At 47.2% G+C, this 24,067-nt stretch overlaps 1 protein-coding gene across 4 annotated transcripts in view; it reads right to left on the bottom strand.

Annotated features, from left to right (window-relative positions):
* Positions 1-19,908: 19,908 nt before the first annotated feature.
* ZFP64 (ZFP64 zinc finger protein) overlaps positions 19,909-24,067 on the bottom strand; it is a 90,311-nt gene continuing 86,152 nt past the window's right edge. For all 4 annotated transcript variants that reach the window (XM_043553656.1, XM_043553653.1, XM_043553652.1 and 1 more), the window contains one exon: positions 19,909-21,784. In XM_043553656.1, the coding sequence (XP_043409591.1) occupies positions 21,075-21,784 (710 nt within the window). In that variant the 3' untranslated portion in view covers positions 19,909-21,074. The remainder of the gene's footprint in view (positions 21,785-24,067) is intronic.

Genomic DNA, 24,067 nt, shown 5'->3' with positions numbered 1-24,067 from the left:
AACAGTCAGGAGAAAGGCCCAAACCCCTGGGAGAGGGGAGATGTTTCAAGTGCAGATTCCCAAAGAGATGCCTCGGTAGTTCTGCGCTGGGACCCGGGGCTCTATGGGGATCCCAGCTGCAGACAGACAGGCAACGAGCCATATCTGGAAAGACGCCGTGTGAAGACCGAGCACGCAGCCAGGGAGAGGAGCAGAGTGGTCACCATCGTTTCAAGGCAATTAGTCAGGGCATACGTGGGTCGCACCCTCCACCACCCACGTAGTGAACAAAGCAGTCTCCAAGGCAAACGGGTTCAATGGCGAGTCAAGGAAGGGACCGTGGCTGGTGGTGTTTATTTCTCCTGCATATGTATAGTGGCCAAGGAGACTTGAACATCTGTGGCCCTGGGTTGTCATGGGTGAGTTAAATTGGTTGATTTGCATGCATTAAGCCAGCCTTGCATTCTTGGAATGATCCAGCACGGTCATAATGGACAGTGGGAAAGAGACGCATGGATCAGACCTCAGTCTCAGGTCCCAGGCTTCCTTGCCTCTCTCCAGACTTCAGGCACACGTGACCTTCTAGCCAAACCCCCCAACAGCTCCCTGAGACTTGGAAGTAAATACCACGGAATCTGTCACTTAGTGACCTTCAACCTGTTTTTCTCTTACACCACCTAAAGTAACTTTTAAGAAGTACATTCTCCGGTAAATGTCGTAAAGTTGATATCTAAAATGTTTTCAGAGATTTAAATAGCTTAAAAGGATTCTGGGGCACAGTAATTATTACATCGTGTATTTAAATATAAAGTAGCCTGAATACCACGTATCCTGGTTCATCCATTTAAATAACATACGCATGAGCTGTTGCGATTTGACATCATTACCAAAGGAGTTTTTCTCCTAAAACTTGTATTTTAATTCCACCTCCCTACAGGCTTTTATAGTCATGTAGTAATTATTCTTTGGCTGAGAAGTCTTGTATTGATCACCCTGTCAAGCTTCTTAGCAAGAAAATTTACATGGAAATTTTAAAACCCTTTTTAACTTCCTTTGATCAGATCCGAGTTCCGAGTACAAGGGTTATTTTAATGTAATTGATGAAATGATTATTTTTATGTAATTGATGAAAACAAGGTGACGGCATTACAAAATCAGAACGACAGAAGGTTGCTGATTGTTGAAGCTGGGTCCTGGGTACAGAGAGGGGCATTATGATCCTCACTCCTCTGTATATGTTTGAAATTTTTCATGAGAAAATGTTAAAAACACGTGGGAGAAGTACGCCATACGTTCTTAAATTTTACCGGCAATGACATTTTAACAAGATGGATATAACTTGAATGGTCTCTTTGGTGCCAAATAACAACTGCTATTACCAGGTTCTTGTGTATCTTTCCAGTGATAGTGGATGGACACATGAATAAATACTCGTATATACTCTTTTGATAGGTAAATGGTAGCACAGTGTAGGCAATTCTGCATCCTTTTTGCTTACGTACCTTCCCATGTGACCATGCCATATCATCACATACCGTATACAGACACACACGTACATACTTGGTGTATATATACATATATATAAATACACAAAAAATATGTGTATATGTATGTGTAATGTTTACATATATTTTATGTTTATTATCATTAATAATTAACATTGTTTTATTATATATATTTTATAATGTTTATTCATTTTTTGAGAGACAGACAGAGCACAAGCTGGGGGGGGGGACAGAGAGAGAGGGAGACACAGACTCAGAAGCAGGCTCTAGGCTCTGAGCCGATACAGAGCCCGACATGGGGCTCGAACCCATGGACCGCGAGATCATGACCTGAGATGAAGTCGGACACTTAACCGACTGAGCCCCCCCCCCAGGCACCCCTGCTATATATTTTTAAATGTCTTCAGAGACTTCCACGGCAAGGATGCACCCTAAGTTATTGAGCCAGACTCCCTACGTGAGGGCATTTAACTGGTTTCCAATTGTTGGCCTTTCACAATCAGTGCTGTGATGAACGACCTCCATAAACTATGGTTCATCTCTTAGTTTACATTAGAAAAAGGAACACAAGTTTTTAAGACCTGTTTTCATAGAAAAAGACCTCCTTCGATAGCCTGCAAAGTACCTTTCATAGACTTAAAAACGGATCAAGAACGATTCTCTTGGCTTTCCGGCCAGATCGTTGGCCCCTTCCTGCTTTTCTCATTCGAGTGAGCTGACCTCACTGACCTAATACAAATCTCTCTTCTCATTACTTACTTGCCAATTATATAAGTACGGCCAATTGTTCCTTGTTCTGAAACGGCAGAGAACGGGAAGACAGCATTTAACGAGAATTCACGATGTGCGGGTACCATGCCAGGAAACATGTTACATAAGATACATCATGGAGCCCTCACAACAACCCCACGGTGTGGACACTATTTAGAAATAAGAAAACTGTGGGGCGCCTGGGTGGCTCAGTCAGTTAAGCATCCGACGCTTGATTTCAGCTCAGGTCATGATCTCATGGTTGGTGGGACTGGGCCCCACGTCGGGCTCTGTGCTGACAGTGTGGAGCCTCCTTGGGATTCTCTCTCTCTCTCTCTCTCTCTCTCTCTCTCTCTCTCTCCCTCCCTCCCCCTCCCACACTGTCATGAGCTCTCTCTCAAAATAATTTAAAAAAAAACCAAAAAAAACACCCTAATGCTCTGAGAGGTTAAGTCACTTGCCCAAGGTCACACAGCTGGTAAGTGGGGGGTGTGTGGGGGAAGAGATTTGTCCCAGGTCTGTTTGATTTGGGGAATTCTTCTACTGTGTCTGGAGTCCTACAGTATATACCCATGCCATCCGGGCCAACACTCTTACACACTTTTTTCAAGTGTAGCTGGCAAACAATGTTATCAGTGATCCCACGTTTATACCCACCATGAAGTGACCCCCACGATAAATGCAGCTGCCATGTGTTGCCACACAAAGTTATTACAATATTGTTCACTATATTCCCCAGGCCGTACATTGTATCCCTGTGTCTTAAGACCTGAAGATTACACGGGTTAATTGTCTTACACTCTTAAAACTACCTTTAGATTTATGGGAACTTGTAACGATAGTACAGAGAGTTGTGCGTATAGCTCACGTCGCTTCTCCTAATGAACAAACCCCAAGCTTAACATTGCTCCGCTATTTTTTAATTGTTTAAAATGTTTTACTTATTTTTGAGACACAGAGAGACAGAGCATGAGCAGGGGAGGGGCAGAGAGAGAGAGGGCGACACGGAATCGGAAGCGGGCTCCAGGCTCCGAGCTGTCAGCGCAGAGCCCGACGCGGGGCTCGAGCTCGTCAACTGCGAGGTCATGACCTGAGCCGAAGTCGGACGCTTAACTGACTGAGCCACCCAGGCGCCCCAACACTGCTACACTATTAACTAGACTACACATTGCCTTTGTATTTCACTAGTGTTCCCCCTAATATGCCCTTTTCTGTTGGGATCTAGGATACCACGTTGCCTGTAGGATTTTCTATTATTTTTACTTCTTTCCTGTATGTCTCCACGCCCCCACTACTCCTTGAGAACAGAAATATTACTTAACATTTAAGTCCATCCCAGGCCCCTAGGGACAGGGCTGGACTCACAACATGGAGTCAATCACGAAGTGACATGATTTATCGGGTCTGGACTGATTTATTAAGGTTCTGGCTGTAGAGGAAAACAGAAGATTCCAGGGCTCCGGAATATCAGGTGTGCTAATGAACGTCCCGTAAAGCCGGGGGAGCACATCAGCACTTCGTCACCTTGTCTGCCAGGCGCTGGCGGAAGTGGGAGATTTGTTCATAACACCCGGTCATTTCCTCCCTTCCCTTCCCGGCCCCCCAGCCCTTTCAGCAAGAGCCCTGCAGACGCTGTGGCCAAGTCACTTAGTGACATCTTAAGGTGAGGCAAAGAACTGACAGGGTGTGCTGGTCCTAAACGCAGACGGGACCCTCCAAGTCCAGAGACCCCCTCCTTGGATGGCTTGCCACGTGGCAATATGGGGCGGGGTCTAGACGTTACACGGATATTAGAAAATACTTAATAAACAAAAACGTCTGCGATGCAATCTTACCTGAGCCCCATGATTATCTAGTACTTTCTATCCCTATAAGGTTTTCTAAACGTGTGGGGTTCATTCATGTATTCATTCAACAATTGTCTACTGAATGCCCACTGTGTTCTAGGTACCATTTTAGGGGTTAGGTATAAGCAAGAAATGATAGTCCTAACCCCTTCCCTAAAAGCGCTTATATGGATGTAGGAAGCAGGTCAGTCATTGGTCAACAGTAAAGAGGCAAGTGAAATATTAGCCAATTGTGGTAAGTGCTAAATGCATTTAGTATTTGAGCACCTCCGTGTGATAGGTACTGTTCTAAATCTTGCAGATACGACAAGGAACCAAACAGCCCTTTAGCTTTGAAAATGCAGATCCTAATAAAAGGGAGGGGATTTAAAATAAAGGGGTTAGGGAGGCCTCTCCAAGAGAGCACCCTTTCATCTGGGATCTGATAGAAAGAGCTAGGCTTGGGCGAGGGGAAGGAAGAGCATTCCAAGCAAATGGGGCAGCAGGTACAAAGGTCCTGAGGTAGAAAAGAGGCCGGCAGACTTGAAGCACAGAAGGGAACATAGTGGAGTGTGTAATGATCAAGGGGAGGAGAAGGCAGCCATGGTGTGAGTGAAGTTTAGCTCGCAGGCAACGGGAAGCCACTGGGCTAAATTGTCTGTTGCCCTTTGGACATTTCCCAGAATCCCCTTCCCCGTGGGTACCAGGTTCGAGACTGCCAGTGGGAGGTACTTGTAAGCAAGCCGGCCCACAGAGGAAGAGGTTAGCTGGGGGCAGGTGCAGGCATGGGCTTGAGGCAAGGGTGGGGTGGAGAGGTTGAGGCAGCTTCCGGGAGAACTTCATATTAACTGTGGTGCTACCTACAGAGGACTAGGAGTTCATAGTGCCTTCGGGCAAGGTTTTGAAATTACACCTGCTAAAGCAGGCCAAATCCAGCTCATCGCACATTTTGCCAAGTTTTTCTGGAACGCAGCCACGCTTTTAGTTGTACAGTGTTTATGCCGGCTTTGGGGCTACGACAGCAGGATTGAACGGTCTGCAAAATTGAAAATCTTTACTTTCTGGTCCTTTACAAAAAAAGCGTGCCAACCTCGCACCAAGATGTGGCAGGCCGGTGTTGTTGGTGGCTGGGCTTGAGGAAGGCTGGCCACGCTCGAATGTGCAGTGTTCTGTTATCTCAACCCAACCTTGACACCCATCAAAGGTTTTATGCAAAGGAATGATACGGTCCAAATAGTGTTCCAAGATTATTCCTGTTACCACCTGGAAGGTGAGTGGGCGGAAGGCAAGACCGGAAAGAGGGGACCCGGAGAGGCGCAGGATATAGTCTGGAGATACCCAGTAGCAAGAGGCACGCTTTGTGCCCAGACTGATTTCAAATGCTATTCAAATAAAAGAAACCCGGGCTCCTTTCAGAAACGGTCAATTCCAGGGCTGGGGCAGGAAATGTGCCAGACGAGCCTGACACATCTTTTGGTGTCAGGAAGCAAGGAAGTGCTTAAAAAATGATGAGGGCAGGGGCGCCCGGGTGGCTCAGTCGGTTGAGCGGCTGACTCTGGACTCCGGCTCAGGTCAGGATCTCACGGTTTGGGAGTTCGAACCCCGCGCTGGGCTCTGTGCTGACAGCGTGGAACCTGCTTTGGATTCTCCGTCTCCCTCGCTCTCTGCCCCTCCCCCACTCGCTCGCCATCTCTCTCTCAAAATACATAAATTAAAAAAAAATGATGAGGGTGTGACGAAAAGACGCGGGAGCCAACACGAAGATGATCTCAATGGCCAAACATAAACCACTTTGAGCAACCAAATAAGTAATGAAAATAATAAATGGTTCAAGTCAATACTTGAATAAATAAATTGGGGGGTGGGGAGGGAAAGGGCACTGCTTCCTTACAGAAATTCCAGTAAATAAATGAGAAAGCAATGCCAGAGTTTGAAAAAATCATCATTTGGCAAACACCACGGGAGTAATTGTTGCAGCCACGGAGCACTGATGGGCGTTAAAGTGTGGGGCAGGGGGCAGAAAATGTCGAGAAACAGGACATTTGCATGGCATCAAAGAATCTCCCCATAAGGTATGTATTTAAGATTTTTGAAAAATGTGTTTTTTTGAGAGAGAGAGAGCACGTGCATGTAGGTGCATGAGTGCAAATTGGGCAGGGGGAGAGAGAGGTGGGGACAGAGGATCCCACACAGGCTCTATGGGGACAGCAGTGAGCCCGATGTGGGGCTCAAAACGCATGGGTCGCGAGATCGCGACCTGAGCCAAAACCGGAAGCTTAACCGACTGAGCCACCCAGGCGCCCCAAGAGAAAGAGAGAATCTTAAGCAGACTCTGAGCTCAGCGTGGATCCCAAGATCCTGGGATCATGACCTGAGCCGAAATCAAGGGTCAGGTGCTCAACTGAGCCACCCAGGCGCCCCTATATATTACTTCTTATAATGATAAAATACAATTACTTCAAAGGAAAGGAATAAAATCATATATTGAGATCTCTCTCTCGTATCTCTGTCATGCGCAATGCCAGGCGCATAGTAGGTGTTTGCTGAGTATTGCTGAACTGAGGGCATCGACTTTTGTGTTCTCCTTAACAGTGTTATAAGTGATGCAATCTTTGTGTTAACTATGGCACTCTTATGGGGGTGAGATCATACTCTTGAAGGTTTTGTTCTGTATTTTTTTTTTTTTTTTGAGGGTTTCGTTCTCTTAGCGCTAGTTTTTCAGGGAGCTTATACAGGATCCCATCCTATGGACACAAAACCAGTAATGGCGGGTGCCAGGAGTCTCTATTTTAAAAATGACATCAACAGGGGCGTCTGAGTGGCTCAGTCGGTTAAGCATCCGACTTCCGCTAAGTTCATGATCTCACAGTTCGTGATCTCATTACTTAGTTGCCAATTATAGAAGTACAGCCAATTGTTCCTTGTTCTGAAATGACAGAGAATGGGAAGACAGCGTTTAACGAGAATTCGTGATGTGCGGGTACCATGCCAGGAAACGTTACATAAGATACATCATGGAGCCCTCACAACAACCCCACCGTGTGGACGCTATTTAAAAATAAGAAAACTGTGGGGCGCCTGGGTGGCTCAGTGGGTTGAGCGTCTGACCTCGGCTCAGGTCATGATCTCGCTTGTGGTCTCTGAGTTCGAGCCCCACGTCGGGCTCTGTGCTGACAGCTCAGGGCCTGGAGCCTGCTTCGGATTCCGTGTCTCCTCCTCTCTCTGCCCCTCCCCAATCGTACTGTCTCTGTCTCTCGCTCTCTCAAAAATAAATTAAAAAAAATTCAAAATAAAAATAAAAATATCAACAAACCATATATCATCTTTATGCTGTCTTACATTCTTTTTCATTGATGGATTATCCCTGTCACACATTTTTCAGTTATTCTTTTTTTTCCCCCAGCTATTCTCAAACTAAGCTACTGTGCAAGTCTTGAGTCTTATCCCAAATGATCAAACACAGTTACAGAAATGACAGCATGAGTAGCCCCTGACACTAGATCAGTTTTTTTTTTTAAATATGTCAACTTTGAGCGCTCGCTGGGAACAGAGTCTCCCCCGCTCCCCCCACCGAGGTTTCCATCCATTTTCTGACATAAGGAGCTTAATTAGCTGCTGCACACTTCCGATTTTTAGGCTGCCCTCAGAGTTAACTGAAATCCGGCAAAGCTGTACATTTGTTTTATTGCGGCCCCCACCCCCATACCCTTTCCTCGACCCGTGCTTTGTTCAGCTATCAAGATTACATTTAAATACAGGAGTAGAAACAGACTTTGAGGCTATTAGCCATGAAAGATAATCAATGGAAAACGGGTCCGTGCCGGACAATTTTCAAGCCAAGTCATTACCAAAAAACTAACTGTGCCGGCAACTTTGCTCATCATCAACATCACTGTCCGATTAGAAGTTATGGTCCTACGACTGATACACAAGCAGTATTTCATATCGATTAAGGAAATTGACATGCAGGGGATAAATTCCCAATGTGGGGGCAAAAAGTCCCGATTCTTAATAATTTCCCTTTCTGCTGGTTACTGCAATCATCATGTGCTAAATGAAGGGGTGAAATTGCAAATGATTTTATGTCTATACAGTGTTTTTTTTTTTGTTTTGTTTTTAAGATTTTTAAGGTAATTGTCACACTCAGCGTGGGGCTTGAACTCATGACCCTGAGATCAAGGGTTGCATGCTCTACTGACTGAGCCAGCCAGGCGCCTCTATACAGTGCTTATTGTGCCCTTGGATTAAGGGATTGGTAAATTTTCTTTCTTTTTTTTTTTAAAAATTTTTTTTTCAACGTTTATTTTTTTTGGGGACAGAGAGAGGCAGAGCATGAACGGGGAGGGGCAGAGAGAGAGGGAGACACAGCATCGGAAACAGGCTCCAGGCTCAGAGCCATCAGCCCAGAGCCTGACGCGGGGCTCGAACTCATGGACCGCGAGATCGTGACCTGGCTGAAGTCGGACGCTTAACCGACTGCGCCACCCAGGCGCCCCGGGATTGGTAAATTTTCTATTTGCGTGTTGGTACTGTCAGGATACTCATCATCATTTTTCCCCATTTATTTACTGTACTACATGTCACTTAAACTGTGTAAAAATATGACCATGTATGCAGTTTTAAAAATCTGCTAACGCCATTAAAAGTTACTAATGCCATACGGATAACTGGCTTAACTAAATTAGTATGGTGCTTAGCAAAATAACACCTAATTTTGGAGCAGGGGAAAGTACACTTGGCCTCTCAGTACCATCGAGTGTAAGACTCGAGCAATCTTTGCGGACAGCAATTTGGCAACATCTGGCCAGAGTCTTAAAATGCTAATAACCTTTGACACGGTAATTCGACTTCTGGGAATCTATCTGAAGAAAATAATCCTGTCTTGAAACGAGCTTCATGCATTAAGATGATAAATACGGCATTATTTTTGATCATAAAAAAATGAGAAGAAACCCGAATGTTCACTGAAGGAACGATGGAAAGTAACGTCTAAGTAGTACACACGAGAACATGGGGGGAATGTCTTGCTACCTTTTAAAGAAGGGAAGATAAAAATGTCAAATTGTGCACGCGGTAACGCATTAGGCAATGATGTAAAAACACACCAAGCGGACCAAGCTCTACGAAAATAGAGCAGCTGTTGCCTGTGAATTGAGGCCGAGATTAGAGGTAATTTTACTTTTATTGTTTTGTATTTTCCAAATTTCCTACAAGCATGGATCTAACTTGTATAATAAAAATGATCGTAGTGCAGTTTAAAAAGTAACATCAACATTTTATTCTGGTGTGAAATATTCCTTCTGAAATATCAGTAACACATCATGTCATCTCCTAGTACAATATTACCTCTTCTTAAAAGATGTGGTAAAATTCTTGAGAAATACCGTAGCAGAGGGAGGCACAAGAGCGGGAGGTGAATCATCGACAGAATCGGTGTTGGGTGCCTGGGCGGCTCAGTCATTTGAGTGTCTGACTATATACAGATTTTGGCTCAGGTCATGATCTCACATTTTCCTAAATTCGAAAATGTGTGTTGGGCTCTTTGCTGCCAGTGCAGAGCCTGTTTGAGATTCTCCCTCTCTCTCTCTCTGCCCCTACCCTGCTTGTCTGCACACTCTCTCAAAATAAAAACTTAAAAAAAAAATCAGTGAAAAGATCCACTGTATGACTGAAAATCTTTTTTTTTTTTTTCCAGACGGAAACAGGGCCAGCTGCTGAAATGACTACTGTGCTAATGGAGTAAATTCCTATTTTATCCTGAAATTAGCATCTCAGAAAGCAACAAAGAAAGGTGATCAATTCTTCCAGGCTCACGTTTGGAAAGACGAGACTCTGTGCAATTCGCAAACTGCGTCACAAAGAACTTTTTCAGTTTGTTGTCCGAGGTTTCTCCAGACGCTGGCAGAAAGCGAAGCTAAAAATGTCCAAAGGTGGATGGCGAGGGGTGGGGAGACAGGTGCAGGGAGGGAGCAAAGCAAAATACAAGAAGGAAGACGTTCATAGGGCTTTTAAATTCTAAAGCATTTTACATGTTTAAATTAACGTATCGTATGCATTCAGAATGTGGACATCAAAGGGAATAAATGAGAACGGGGGGATAAACTTAAAGGCTCTTTTCATTATTTATGTAGGACTTGCTTGTTGTAAAGAGCCTAACAGAAGGCTAGTAAAGTCATAAAAGCTCCCCTCTCCTCACACCTGCTTCACTTACCAGAGACAGCCACCACTAAGGTTATTTTGTATCCTTCGAGACGAGAGCCACACACATAACCTCTTTTGTGAACACCAGTGGGGACAGGTGTTCTGTAACTTACTTTTTGCTCACCTTCAACCATTATCCACATCAACCACACCTTTGAAAGAAGAAAAAGGCCACTAAGGTTTCTGCGGTCATCCACTTATGGAAATTTTGGCTGTATCCCGCTAAGTGGTCCCACGGACAACGCTGCCCTGAACATCTTGACACGTAATCACTTACATACCCCATTAAACTGATTCCATGAGGGAAATCCCTACAGGGAGAATCGTTGGGTCAAGGAGAGTCGCATTTTATATTTTGGTAAATACAGCTGAATTCCTCTTCCAGGGAGTCTCCCCCTCACGGAGCACAAGAATCTCTTGCCCCCATCTTTGGCTGAGGAACTGAATTTTCTTCATAATAAAACAGATGATTTCTGTTCCTTTTTTTTTTGTCCATGTCGTTGCAAGACACAGGCATTTTGTACTTGACCAAAGACGAAAAAAGGCAAAACGTGTGGTCTGTTCCAATTCAAGTATGAGCATTGGAGATTTCTATTAACAAACTAAATCCAATGCAAACAGTATAGAATTAATTCCAAAGTCACACGTAACTGATTTGATCAAGGAAACTCTTGCACGTCCTGGTAGGCATGGGTAAAGGAGAACTGTCTGCAGTTATTAACTACTCATTTACAAACATAAATTATAATTAGGTAGCTTCAGCTCTATTACATACGTTAATTTATTTAACCTTTGTGACAATTTTGTGAGGAGACACTACGATTATCTTCATTTCATAAAGAAATAAGGCACAGAGGTCTCAAGTGATAGGACCAAGGTCATGAAGCTGATTAAACGACAGCCAGAGTTCAAACCAGGCATCCTGACTGTAGCCTTTGGGTTCGTAACCACCACGCCGTATCCGAAGTTCACGTTCAAGACCTAAGGATGCGCGGCGCCTGGGGGGCTCAGCCGGCTGGGTGTCCGACTTCGGCTCAAGTCATGATCTCATGGTTCGCGGGTTCGAGCCCCGCGTCGGGCTCTGTGGTGACAGCTCAGAGCCTGGACCTTGCTTCGGATTCAGTGTCTCCTCTCTCTGCCCCTCCCCCACGTGGACTCTGTTTCTTTCAAAAAAAAATGAATGTAAAACAAAAGCAAAAACAGAGTTCCTAAAAAAAAAAAATATCGATAGTTCTCGAGGACAGAACACTGTCGATACCAGAAAGTGGCTCATCTTTCCAAATGCCTCATCCGTGCTCCCTACCAAGGGCCACTCGACATCAGGTGGGTTTCACATCCTCCCGGACACCAGAGGCAAAGTTTCAAGATTCCTGACCATAGCGTGTCACGTCGGTGCTTCCCGCACTTCGCATGCAAATCTGGAAGGAACCATACACCCACAGAATTTAGTACCGACGTGAGCACCCTGCTGTCTATACGCCCAGTGGAGGGTATGACGTGTCCACAACGACAACAGCCACGATCCCTGCGAGCAGAATTTGACAAGAGCGACGTCTGCTTCGGGAAGGAAAAGGGAAGACAGAGTCCTTCTGGTCAGGGAGAATTAGGAGGTAGCGTTTGAAACAGGCTTCTCGGGATGGAAAGAGTTCCGATAGAGACTATAAAAGCCCTGCCAAGTGCTTCTGGTACATTCCTCTGACGTTGTTTTCATTCACCGGCTAAGCAGCACACAAGAGAACCTAACATCCACTGGACCCACGACCACTGGGGACATGGCAGAAAGACCTGGAACAGCTCAGGGGTTGATACGGGGGAAGAAGCTCGGTATTGGGGTGTCTGAGTACGAATGGTGACTCCATCACTCACAACATACCCTAGGCGTTCAGGCACTTGGGAAAACACCTGACACACAGCAATCACAAAACCAAGGCAAACTGGGGTGTGCCTTTTGGCTTGGTCAGTAGAGCATGAGACTCTTGATCTCAGGGTTGTGAGTTCAAGCCCACACTGGCTTCCCCCACAAGGGGGGGAAAATAAATGAACCCAAACCAACCAAACCAAAGGCAAGCTGTTACCAGCACACTGCACATCAAGTGTTGTGGGTTAGGGCAGGGTGGGCACATCTCCTGTGGAAGGACCATGGTCCTGGATATTTTAGGCTTTGCAGGACACAGGGTCTCTGCCTCTCCTCCGCCAGCACGGGACAAAGGCGGCCACAGACAAAGGGAGTGAAGGGGTGTGGCTGTGTTCTGGTGTAGTGTTATTTATGCACATTTGAATTTCATGTACGTTTTTTAAAGAATTCTTCAGAGAGAGAACGTGAGTGGGGAGGGCAGAGAGAGAGGGAGGCTCCCACACAGGTGCCACATTGCCAGCACAGTGGCCGATGTGGGGCTCGAACTCACAAACTACGAGATCGTGACCTAAGCTGAAACCCAGACTCAAGATGCTTAACCAACTGAGTCACCCAGGAGCCTGAATTTCACGTAGTTGCCATAGATCATAAAGTGTTCTTTTCTTTCAACCATTTAAAAATATGAAAACCGTTCTTAGCTCAAGGGTTGTACAAAAATGGGGGGGGGGGTCATCCTTGGGGGGGGAAAGAAGGTGAACCGTACAAGAGCTTACCCTGTATTACTTCTCATGATCGCATGTGAATCTGGAATGATCTCACCCACCTGCACACTGAGATGCCAATAACACTATCTGCAAAAACAGGCGGCTGGCCAGATGTAGCCCATGGATTATAGAATGCTGATCCCTAGATTAGTCAACTGGTTCCTATTCTTCTCTAATAGGATGAGGCGCCCACATCCTTGGCTGTTGACCTCTACAGTCCTCCCAGAGCACAGGACACGTATTTCCTCACCCCTCATGTTGGGCTTGCACGAGCAGAGACTTTCACCAGTGTTGTGAGTTCTGCTTTGCCTCGTGTGCTCCTGGGATCGGCCATGAGAAGATCGTGACGGTCACTGACCCCAGGAGAAGATGGAGGTTCACGGAATAGGCCGGAACCCAACCCCAAACCTGGAGTCCAGCTCATTTAACATACAACTGAGCTGCCGAGTCCACAAGTGAGAAAAGTAAATGTCTGCCGAAAGCCCCCATGTTTTGGTGGGCGGGTGGTTTGTTACGCAACATCGTCTCCAAAATAGCTGACTGCTACACCATCTAGGGTGTTGCTTTCCAGTTTGAGTGGCCCCGGTCAGGATGGAGGTTTCGTTCCCTCCACCGTAGTCTCTCTCTTTCCAGATAAAGCACTGCCAAATTCCAGTTTAGTCTGACTACACAAACGTGGGCTTATTTTAATGGTCGACCATGCCCACCAGATACAAAAAACGCAAGAAAGGTCAGGGGAGGTGTCCCGTCATCCTATGCCTCTTCAAGAACAATTTTTGAAATCCGAATCCTCCTCAAGAGCTGGTCTTCAGGCCATGTGTCTTTATTGGAACGGCCGCTGGTCACGCACAGGTCACACGCGTCTCTGAGGGGACTGCAGGGGCTACGCAGTTAGCGTCGTAGCGCACGTCCGTCACGGATGAGGCCCCCGGGCGGATAAAGGAAGCAGAAAAGGAAGAGGGGATGGAGAGAGGTCATTCGCAAGGTGGGAGGCAAGAATCACCCCTGCTCAGCACGTGAGGCTAGACGGAGGACCTCCGCGCCCTGCCAAGGCACTTCCTGTGCAGACAACGGGCGGAATCACAAGACGTCCGGAGACCACTCCCTGCTGGTGACTGATGACCGTTCTCCCGGAAGTCCGTTGGAGCCCCTGAAAAGAGTGGGGCCAGCATCACCCGTGTTGCAAAGTTGCCGTGCGGAGCAGAGGTGGTGGAGAGCAGCACGCGCCTGAAGTGCTCACGAGTGTAAACCTTGGGCAGCGAACCCAACACCAAACCAGCGACGATGACAAATTTGAAATCAAAACTTGTGCGAAAACAAAGAGCTGCCTCTTGAAAGGGACAAAGAGGGACCAAGATGGGAGGGAGACTGCTCACGGCACATCCTGATACTGGTGGTTTTTTTTTTTGTTTTTTTGTTTTTTTTTGAGTTTATTCACTTATTTTGAGAGAGTGCGAGAATACGAGTGGGGGAGGGACAGAGAGGGAAGGAGAGAATCCCAAGCAGGCTCCGCACGGGCAATGCAGAGCCCAATGTGGGGCTCAAACCCACAGAACCGTGAGATCACGACCTGAGCTGAAATCAAGAGTCAGACGTCCAACTGACTGGGCCACCCAGGTGCCCTGATACTGTTCTCTAAACTATGTGTATGTATTACACTTTTGAAATATAAATAGTCATAAATGACTTTGACGATGATGTGTTGAGCTAATCAAGTGAACATTTGACAAACTCACTTCCTATCATTTAGACGTTTGAGAAACACGAATGATTATAGGGACCACTACATGGCACAGGCTTTTATATTTGAACTGTTAATATAAAAGTATTTGGGAACAGCACACATCAAAAGAATATTCAAATGTTCTGATCACGTCAAGAACAATCTAAGAAAGGAGAGCGGTTTAAACAATATATTTTCATGGGGCGCCTGGATGGCTCAGTAGGTTAAGCGTCCGACTTCGGCTCAGGTCGTGATCTCACAGTTCGTGAGTTCGAGCCCTGAATGAGGCTCTGTGCTGACAGCTTGGAGCCTGAGCTTCGGTTTCTGCGTCTCCTTCTCTCTCTGCCCCCCTCCTGCTCACGCTCTGTCTTTCAAAAATAAATATTGAAAATTTTTTTCAATGTTTGTTTATTTTTGAGACAGAGAGAGACAGAGCATGAACGGGGGAGGTCAGAGAGAGAGGGAGACACAGAATCCGAAGCAGGATCCAGGCTCTGAGCTGTCAGCACAGAGCCCGATGCAGGGCTCAAACTCACAGACCGTGAGATCACGACCTGAGCCGAAGTCGGACGCTCAACTGACTGAGCCACCCAGGCACCCCTAAACAAACATCTAAAAAAATTAAAAAAAAAAAGTTCATAAGCTGTTCTGACCAGCAGGGGTTAGAAACTACAGCTTACGGGCCAAAGCCAGCCAACTACCTGTTACTAAAATAAACAAACTTCCTATGAGAATTGTAGGTCCAAAGAACCAGAGATCCTGCGTAAACTTTGCCCAGGCTTTTCCATGGTAAGCCATCAACTGTTTTTGTATAATCCACAAACGAAGAGGGGTTCTTAAGAGTTTTAATTGCTTAAACAAAAAATCAAAGTATTTTGTGACGTGAGAAATTACATGAAACTCCTTTCACTGCCCATGAAGATTAACTGGAACACAGCTATACATTCCCTTACGTACGGTCTACGGCTGCCTCTATGCTACAAGGTCAGAGTTCAGCTGTTGCAACAGAGACCGAAGGGCCTACAGAGCCGAAGGTATTTACTACCTGCTTTACAAAAAAGTGTGCTGACCCCTGGGCTAGAGACCAGGCTAGGGCCAGGGAAGAAAGGAGTATCTGGAATAAAGATTTTTCTTTCAAAGGGGAAACCTTTCCAAGGGACATTTGCACCTCGGATTCCCTCAGATATGGAGAGCAGAAAGGTCTTCTGGTAACCAGGGATGTATGAACCACCCGGGAGGGAGATGGACCTAGTTTTTCTCAAAATCCAGAGAGGTGTTTTTTTTTTTTTAAAGAACTATACACAGGGAATCAATTTCTCTCCCTCCTGAAGGGATCACTTATCAAAACTCAAAGAAATGGAGGTAGGTTGTTTCACAGCCATAAGTAACCACCAATACACCTGAAACCCCATTCCCCTCCCAGGATGCTTAAAACAGGTGCTCGGGACACCAGGCTGAATACTAGAATTAACCGTTCCATATTCACAGGTTACCCTCCCAGCCTTGGGCAAAAAGCCTACCTTTGGTATTAGGCTGAAGCCAGTCTTTTGCAGCCTTCCAAGAAACAGATGATAAAACGTGAGTGCGAGCAGTGTCTTGAGAACGTCAGAACGGTCGGACGAATGTACAAGGTATTTTCTAGGGGCCAAAGTCCCTTAGACTGACATGTGAGCACGGAGTCATCTTAAAGAACAGCCTATCAGAAAAAGACGGTACAAGGAGCCCATTTGGTGAAGCCTCCTAACGCAAGGTGTTTTGAGCAGGGGTACGGGGAGGGGGGGGCAGTTTTCAAATGCTGGTGCTACCAGGTCAAGTTATGACAGACGTGCAAGTTCACCGTGGACACCAGATCCCAGAAACTGCATTAGCACTAGTGGCCTTCATATAGGATCAAGGGACCACGGATGGAACCCAGGAGGTCTGGGATCCAGACAGGAAAGAGGAGCTTCCTGCACTAGGCTCCAACCGGGCCCGTCAATTCTGGATATAGGTACCAAGTCAAAGGAAATCAGGCATTTTAACATCACGGCTCTAGTGATCTTGAAACACCATCACTACTGCAAAGGGAGAGCACTTCTAGATCTGCTGCTAGAGCTTATTTAATGCAGTAATCGAAGCCTACATCATTCAAAAGGGGCGCCTGGGTGGCTCGGTCGGTTAAGCGTCCGACTTCAGCCCAGGTCATGATCCCACGGTTCATGAGTTCGAGCCCTGCATCGGGCTCTGTGCTCACAGCTCAGAGCCTGGAGCCTGCTTTGGATTCTGGGTCTCCCCCCCCCCTTCCCCCGCCCCACTCCAGCTCTCTCGCAAAAATAAACATTAAAAAAAAAAATTAAGAATTTCAACACGGCAAGAACAGTCGAGCGTTGGCCCCTCTGTGAAAGCATACGTGGCAGGCCCTCGAATTGGAGCAGCTGTCCCACTGCACCTTAGAATCACCTGCAGAACTCCCAGAGATACCAATCCCCCTGCCCCAAGATAGATTCCGAAAACCTAAAGGCTTCCCAGGTGACTGTAGCCACGGTGGAGACCCACTGGACTAGGGTGACAGAAAACCTTGGATGAAGGCCAATAAACCCTGATAAGATGGAAGTGTTTGTGTGGAGAACACCGAGGGTTCAGGATCCAGACCAGGGGTTTCCTAGAAAAGTCACCTGCAACTTCTAGGAGACCTCATGACTGCATTACTAGTCAGAGAACACTCCTGATCCGGGGTCTCTTTCCAGGTTTTAACTTGGCACGGGCTCTTCCAGAGCCACCACCTCCCAGCACCCTTCACTACCGTGTGACCAGCTACGTAACTGGAGGAGGCAAGCAGAAGTTTACCTATAACTTCTCGGTAGTGTTAAGGGGAAGGGGGATGGGCCTTTTCCACCTGGTGGGAGCTTAAGGGCCGCCATCTTGGACTACATGTTGAAGATCCAGCCTGGGTGAGAAGACAGAAGCCACGATCCCCAATGTCAGAAGCTACAGCGCTAGTTCTTGGTCATTCCCCATTCTGCCTCCCCCCCTGAACGAGAAAAGGACAAACAGGTAAGTCAACCTCGGTCCTGTTCTAAGCCGGTTGATTTTTATCATTACGCCAAACGCCTGAAGCGGCACATGCAGAGGAGCAAACTGAGAATCTGAGTCTCTGGCTGGAGGTCAGCCACATGGTGCCGCCAGAGGCTGGCCTTCCTCGCATCCTTCCTCCTCAACCCCATTCGCTTACATCAAAAGGTTTCCTGGGGATGGTGGTCATCACCCCGGCTCAGGTCAACATATTAGCTTAACAAGATTTTTCTCCGAGACCCAGCCTCGCACTCTTGCTAAAAACCTGGATTCTGGAGCTACCCTGCCAGCGGCTGAAACCCAAGTCTGTTCCAGGAAGTTCCTTCACCTTTGTGTTTCGGTTTTTGCATTTGGCCAAGAGGCAGGAACCAGGGTGAGGTGGGTGAGGCAGTCCCCTCAGGTGCCAATGCAAAGTGGTACCAACCATCTCACTGATCAAGGTCAGTATCTTAATGCAATTTTAAAGATAGGATCCAAGTCTGCTCCCGATAGCTTGCCCTAAGTCCCAGGCCAACTTCTAATGCCACTTCACAAAAACAAAGTGGCTGACCTCAGCGCCGTAGCTCGCCGATCAAAATATTTGTCGGTTATGTAGCTTTTGGGGCTCTGGGCAAGTGCCTCCCACTCCCTGACTCCAGGCCCAGCTCTGGATGGCACTGGGAGAGATCAGTGAATGCAGGTAAAGTTTCAGCACAAGGTCTGGCCACGGCAAGAGGAATGGAGGTCCATCCTTTTAAGAAAGGAGCTAAACGCAGGGACAAAAAACATCCATGGTCTATAGGGTTTAGAAGGCAGCAAGAAACCATAAGCAGACAAGAACATGAGGTCATCATCTTGATTTCTGGACTCCTCCCTGGAGATTGTATAGCCCATCTGAAGAAGAATCAGGAGGATCCAGTTTTCCCCAGTGCCTGCCACCTTGAACTCATCTGTTGAGTGAAATAGCCCCTTCCTCGAAGGGATCCCAGGACATTTAGCCACCTCAGTAGCTCTTCTCCGCGTTTTCAACCCATAATCACTTACCCCGTTGCTTGCACTCAGTAGTCCAGCCCAGGGGTCAGCAAACTCTGGCCCTCCAAATCATGGCCCTTTTTGTAAATAAAGTTTTATCGGCACATGGCCACGCCCATTTGCTCACCTATCGCCTCTGGCTCCTGCAGTGACAATGGCAGAGTGGAGTTGTTGTGCTACAACAGCATAAGTGAACACAGTGCGATAGTTTTATCAGAGACAAAGGCCGGCAGAGCCCCAAATATTTACTATCTGGCACTTGACTGAGAAAGCTCACCAACTCCTAGTCCAGGTGAAGTCAAACTGCCAACACGCTCAATTTCCCCCTTCAGACCAACAGGGACTTTGCAAACCGAGGCACAGAAACTTGGCTTTACTGGTCTGCACCATCATGGCGGTTTCCCGTAGTTTTGGCATTGACTGTCCGCTTGAAGTCTCATCCTGGAAGGGATAGCCAGTTTACTCTCCCACCTCCTGAATTATCTTATCAAGTTTCTTTTTTAAAGTTTTATTTAAGTAATCTCTACACCCCCCATGGGGCTCAAACCCCCGACCCTTGAGACTAAGAGTCACATGCTCTTCCAACTGGGCCAGCCAGGCGCCCCTACGTTATGAAGTTTTATTGGAACACAGACAAGTTCATTCTTTTTCTTAGAGTCTATGGCTGCTTTTGTGCTAAAACCAGAGTTTCGTCACAAGGGAGACCTGATGGCCCCACCATGCCTCCAACCTTTACCGTCTGGTCCGGAAGTCTTGGCTGACCTCTGCCCTATAGGGAATCCAAATTGCTGGATGATACCCAGGGTGGATCTTGGACCTCTGAAAGTCCATACAAAATGGGGGGAAAAATAGGCCTTCTCAAAAAGGCTGTTCCTGTTTATCTGAAGAGCTGTGATACCAAAAGTTTGAGGAACGTTTATGATTTCGATCTACGGGTTCCCACTTGAAAGGTCAACAGCCCCCTGCTACTAGAACAGAAACACAGATAAGACTCGTGACAAACAGCAGAAATGTGACAACAGCATCAGTACAATGCACTGGCATTCGGTAACCAAACACTCCCTTGAACAGTGGAAAACCACAGACGCAAAGCAAGGATTAATTCTATCACGTGTTTCCATCATTTTCATCTTTTCTTCTGGCAACAAAGAGGTCCGACAGGGTTTTATCATTCACCCGATGCCACACCTCAATCAGATACGTTCAAACAACAGAACGCATAACAAAGTAAGCTACATACCTCTTGCTATTTCATAAGTAAACCATTTATTCCCCCGTAAACAATCTATAAAAATTTTCACGTCCTTTTTTTCCCTAGTTTACCAAAAACAATGGATCGACTTAATTGGTTTTAAAAGCACAGACGTCTAACTTGATGAGGGCACAAAGACCGGATGTGAGGAAAGGTGTCAAAGGACAAAACAGCTTTGGATCAATTACATATCCACTGGCCTTCCAGAGCCCTCCGAAGTTTCGGCCAAGCAAAATGTCCATCTACAAGAGGGTGGGGTTTCCACTTGTTGGCGCAGCAAATACCAAGTGCTTACTGGGAGGAGACTCTAAGCTCCGGCCATCACGTGTCCCAGAACCAAGCTGGGGCCCCACTGGGCCCCTAGTCTTTTCTTCACGAAGCACGGAAGCGGAGTTTCGCAATTCGTATGGCAGACGCAGGGAGTGCTAGCTTGACCTTTGGTGCCACCTACAGATCCAACTGCGTTTCACTTCCCTGAAGCAGAGACCTGGAGAAAGCCCGTGTGCATTCAGAATGCGTTACCCAACGGGCTGGGGCTGGGGCACCCCATGCCATAACCACTCTACTGCAAGGGCGTAAAGACAAAAATGGACCGTCCCTCTTACCTCATCCCACAGAGGAGTCTGCCTGTTTATTAGAAGACAGCGCTAAAAGGGACCACACGAGCGCATAAGGCGAACACTCGGCACCGCCACCCAGGTTAAGATACAGAACTTTTCCAGCCGCCCCAGGCCCCCCCACATACCCCGCTGTCCTCTTAACCTTCCCCACTGTTTGCATCAGTTTGGTTTTCCATGTCGTCTAAGTAATTTAATAATCCCATCACAGATGGATTCGTTTTAGGATCAGAAACCAGCACAAAACCATCCCTACTGGATAGAGCCGTGCGTGATGGACACCCCCCCCCCCCCCAACCTCGGGACGCCTGGGTCCGCTTGCTTAGACAACGCTCGGAGGTTAGACGGCAACGTGGAGGGCAGTCTCCACACTGGTGCTTTGGCGTTGGTTCTCATGCCAGCGACTGCGGCCACTGCCTCGAGGGCCTGGAAAGTTGGGGCAGCTGTCCCCGGAGCTAGCAGCTCAAGTCTGGCTTGACGGCCTCAACTCGGAGGGCATTTGCCTGGAATCCAGACAGCTGACCACCCTCTTTGGCTGAACTAGAGGCACTGGCTGGGCTCCAGGGGCGTCTCAAGCTGCCCCGTGGAGACCAGGGGGCCGAGCTGCCCCGAGGCACTGCTTTCGGGCGGGAAGGTGACCAAGTCCGAGTTCTTGTTCTCACTCTGGTCGTTGTGTTGCTTCTTATGGCATCTCAGAGAGTCATCCCTGACGAAGGAGGCGCCGCAGGTCTCACAGCGGAAGGCCCTCTGGGTCACTATCTTGGCCACGTGCTGGGAGCTGCTCCCTCGGGGCCCCTCCTTGCCCTGCGGGGCCCGGTTCTCCGTTTTGGTCTCGTCCCTGTGCACCTTGTCAATGTGCTTGGCCAGGCTGCTGGGCCGCTTCGTGTCAAAGCTGCAGAAGTCACACTTGAACGGGCGGTCTTTGCAATGCACCCTGCTGTGCACGCGCAGGGCGGCCGCGCTGGAGCACGAGTAGCTGCACTCGGGACACTTCTCGGGGTGGTCGGCCTGGTGCAGCCGGCTGTGCTCCAGGAGGTCGGCCCGGTCCCGGCCCTGGAAGGAGCAGTGCAGGCACTTGAACGTGTGCTTGATGCGGATGTGCGACTTGAGGTTGGCTTTCATGGTGCAGCGGACGTCACAGAACTCGCACTTGAAAGGCTTCTCCCCCGAGTGCACGATCATGTGCCTTTTCAAGTCCGAGCTGATTTTGAACTTGGCGCTACAGAGCCAGCACTGGAAGGGGGTGTCCCCTAACAACGGAAGGTGTGTTTCCATTAGAGCGGGCAGGCGAAAGAGCTCCCCCCAAACATACGTCAGAATACCTGTAGCCGCAGAGACACGTGGGTCTTTGAACTCTACCTACCAGTGACTCCCTGACAGCACCACTTACCACGTCCGTGACCTTCTCTTTTCCTCACGACAATCTTAGGAGTAGGTACCATAACCCCCATTTCATAGATGGGCTAACGGAGGCTTAGGGAGGTCAAACAGCAGGGGTTTAAACTCAGGCACCATGATATCCAATCCAAGCTCGTGCTCTTCATGAGGTCACTTTGCTTTCGAATCTGACTCTCACGCCTCAAAGGTGGACGTGGAAGGGGTACAATTTAGGTCACAGTTGTTCCAAAGCCAACTAGGACCTAATCGCTTACTCTAGCGTTTGAGCTGTATTGCATCAATCGATAGGAAACTTTAGTAATACAAGCCAAAGTTTCCGATTAGACTGAATTTTACTTCTAAAATTAATGAGGGGATATGTTGCCCCACAACAAGTCCTGAAAATCCATAGCCTCCTTCTGTACTCCGGAGGCACTGCTAAGGGTTTTTAGTGCTTTGGGAGGTTCCTACTTTAAATTTTTTTTTTTTTTCAACGTTTTTATTTATTTTGGGGACAGAGAGAGACAGAGCATGAACGGGGGAGGGGCAGAGAGAGAGAGGGAGACGCAGAATCGGAAGCAGGCTCCAGGCTCTGAGCCGTCAGCCCAGAGCCGATGGGGGGCTCGAACTCACGCGAGATCACTCGAGATCTCGCGAGATTGTGAACTCACGGACCGCGAGATCGTGACCCGGCTGAAGTCGGACGCTTAACCGACTGCGCCACCCAGGCGCCCCGGGAGGTTCCTACTTTAATCATCATCAGCTGAACCTAAGCAAAGATGAGCATCTCACTTACCCTACACGCCCATCCTCCCCCCTACCCTCCATTATTGGGTAGGTGTTTTACTCTTCTGGTGTTACCTCCTACATTGGGTAATAACTTCCCGACTTCTAGTCTATCAGCTGGAGAGGTTTCTTGAGGAGTCCTTCCTCTTCATCACCACACTGTGTCTTCCTACTCATCAGGATAGCTTTATTTTCACATTTAAGTTCCAGAACATTCGCATTCTGACCAGTGAATTCCCAGGCTTTAACTAGTTGTTTTCAGTGTTAGAATCAAATTACAATTTGTGACTGGGTATAGGTCATATTCACCAGAGGCAAATACTGGACCAGAATTCCGTCCACCTCCTTAGAGGGTTACTGTCACACCTGGGCCATGGGATAGTATCAAGGTCAAACTGATTCGCTTTTCCTTCATGCTTATTTTGGTTCACAGTTTAGCTTAATTCCTGACTGGACTACGCACTGAGGAAAAAAAGAATCTTGCCATAACCTCAGAGTCATCCAATCTTTTAATTATGTAACAGTTTATGGGAAATTTCTTGTGGGTTTTTAACTTCTGATTTATTGAATCTTCTCTTAAACCTTCTACAGAGGAATTATCTGGAGATTTCTTTACTGCAAACTTAACTATATCCAAATATACACCAAGTATCTCATGCCAAATTAGGTCTTCTCCCTGGAGAACAGCCTATCTTGCAGTAACTTCCGCCAGCAGGCTGGCTGGAAGTCTTGACTTCTTGCAGATTGTGCCTACTTTCTACTTGCATACTTCAGGAAGTTTAGCTGGGTATAGAATTCTTCCTTCAAAATCATTTCCCAGCTTTGAGGACACTATTCCACTATCCCCTTAGAAGCCAACACCACTGAGAAGTTTTCCTAGGTTTGACACTCCCCATCCACCCCCTCTGTGCTTGGAATCTTGTGAACCCTGTCCATTCTCACAGCTCTCTAGAATTGGGAAATTCTTTCTCATTTGATTTTCTCACTTCTGTTTTCTTTTTTTCCTAGGCCTAGTTAGTGACTCTGAACTTCCAGCTTCTTATTCTCAGTTATACAAATCAGATTTTTTTCATCTAATCTCTGGGAAATTTCTTTACCTTTGTAGACAGCAGCTCTCGTTTTAATTCATACTTTGTTCTCACTGCCTTCTCATAGAACTCGTCTTGGATGCAACATTTCTGCTAGTGGGAAGATACCAATTAGGATGGAAACGATTACCCAAGTACTTGGTTAACTCCAGGATTGGTTCGCTTTGGTGCATTTTAGATCACTTGTTTCCACAATTGACATTTAGATTTAGGAAGAGTAGACGGATTTAGGATTAGACATAGGTGTCATGGGTTTTATCTGCCACTGGGCACTTGGGGCCA

This window comes from Prionailurus bengalensis, chromosome A3 (genome assembly GCF_016509475.1).
Source record: "Prionailurus bengalensis isolate Pbe53 chromosome A3, Fcat_Pben_1.1_paternal_pri, whole genome shotgun sequence".
In the NCBI taxonomy this organism is placed as follows: Eukaryota; Metazoa; Chordata; class Mammalia; order Carnivora; family Felidae; genus Prionailurus; species Prionailurus bengalensis.
This window is presented reverse-complemented; position numbering and strand designations above follow the sequence as displayed.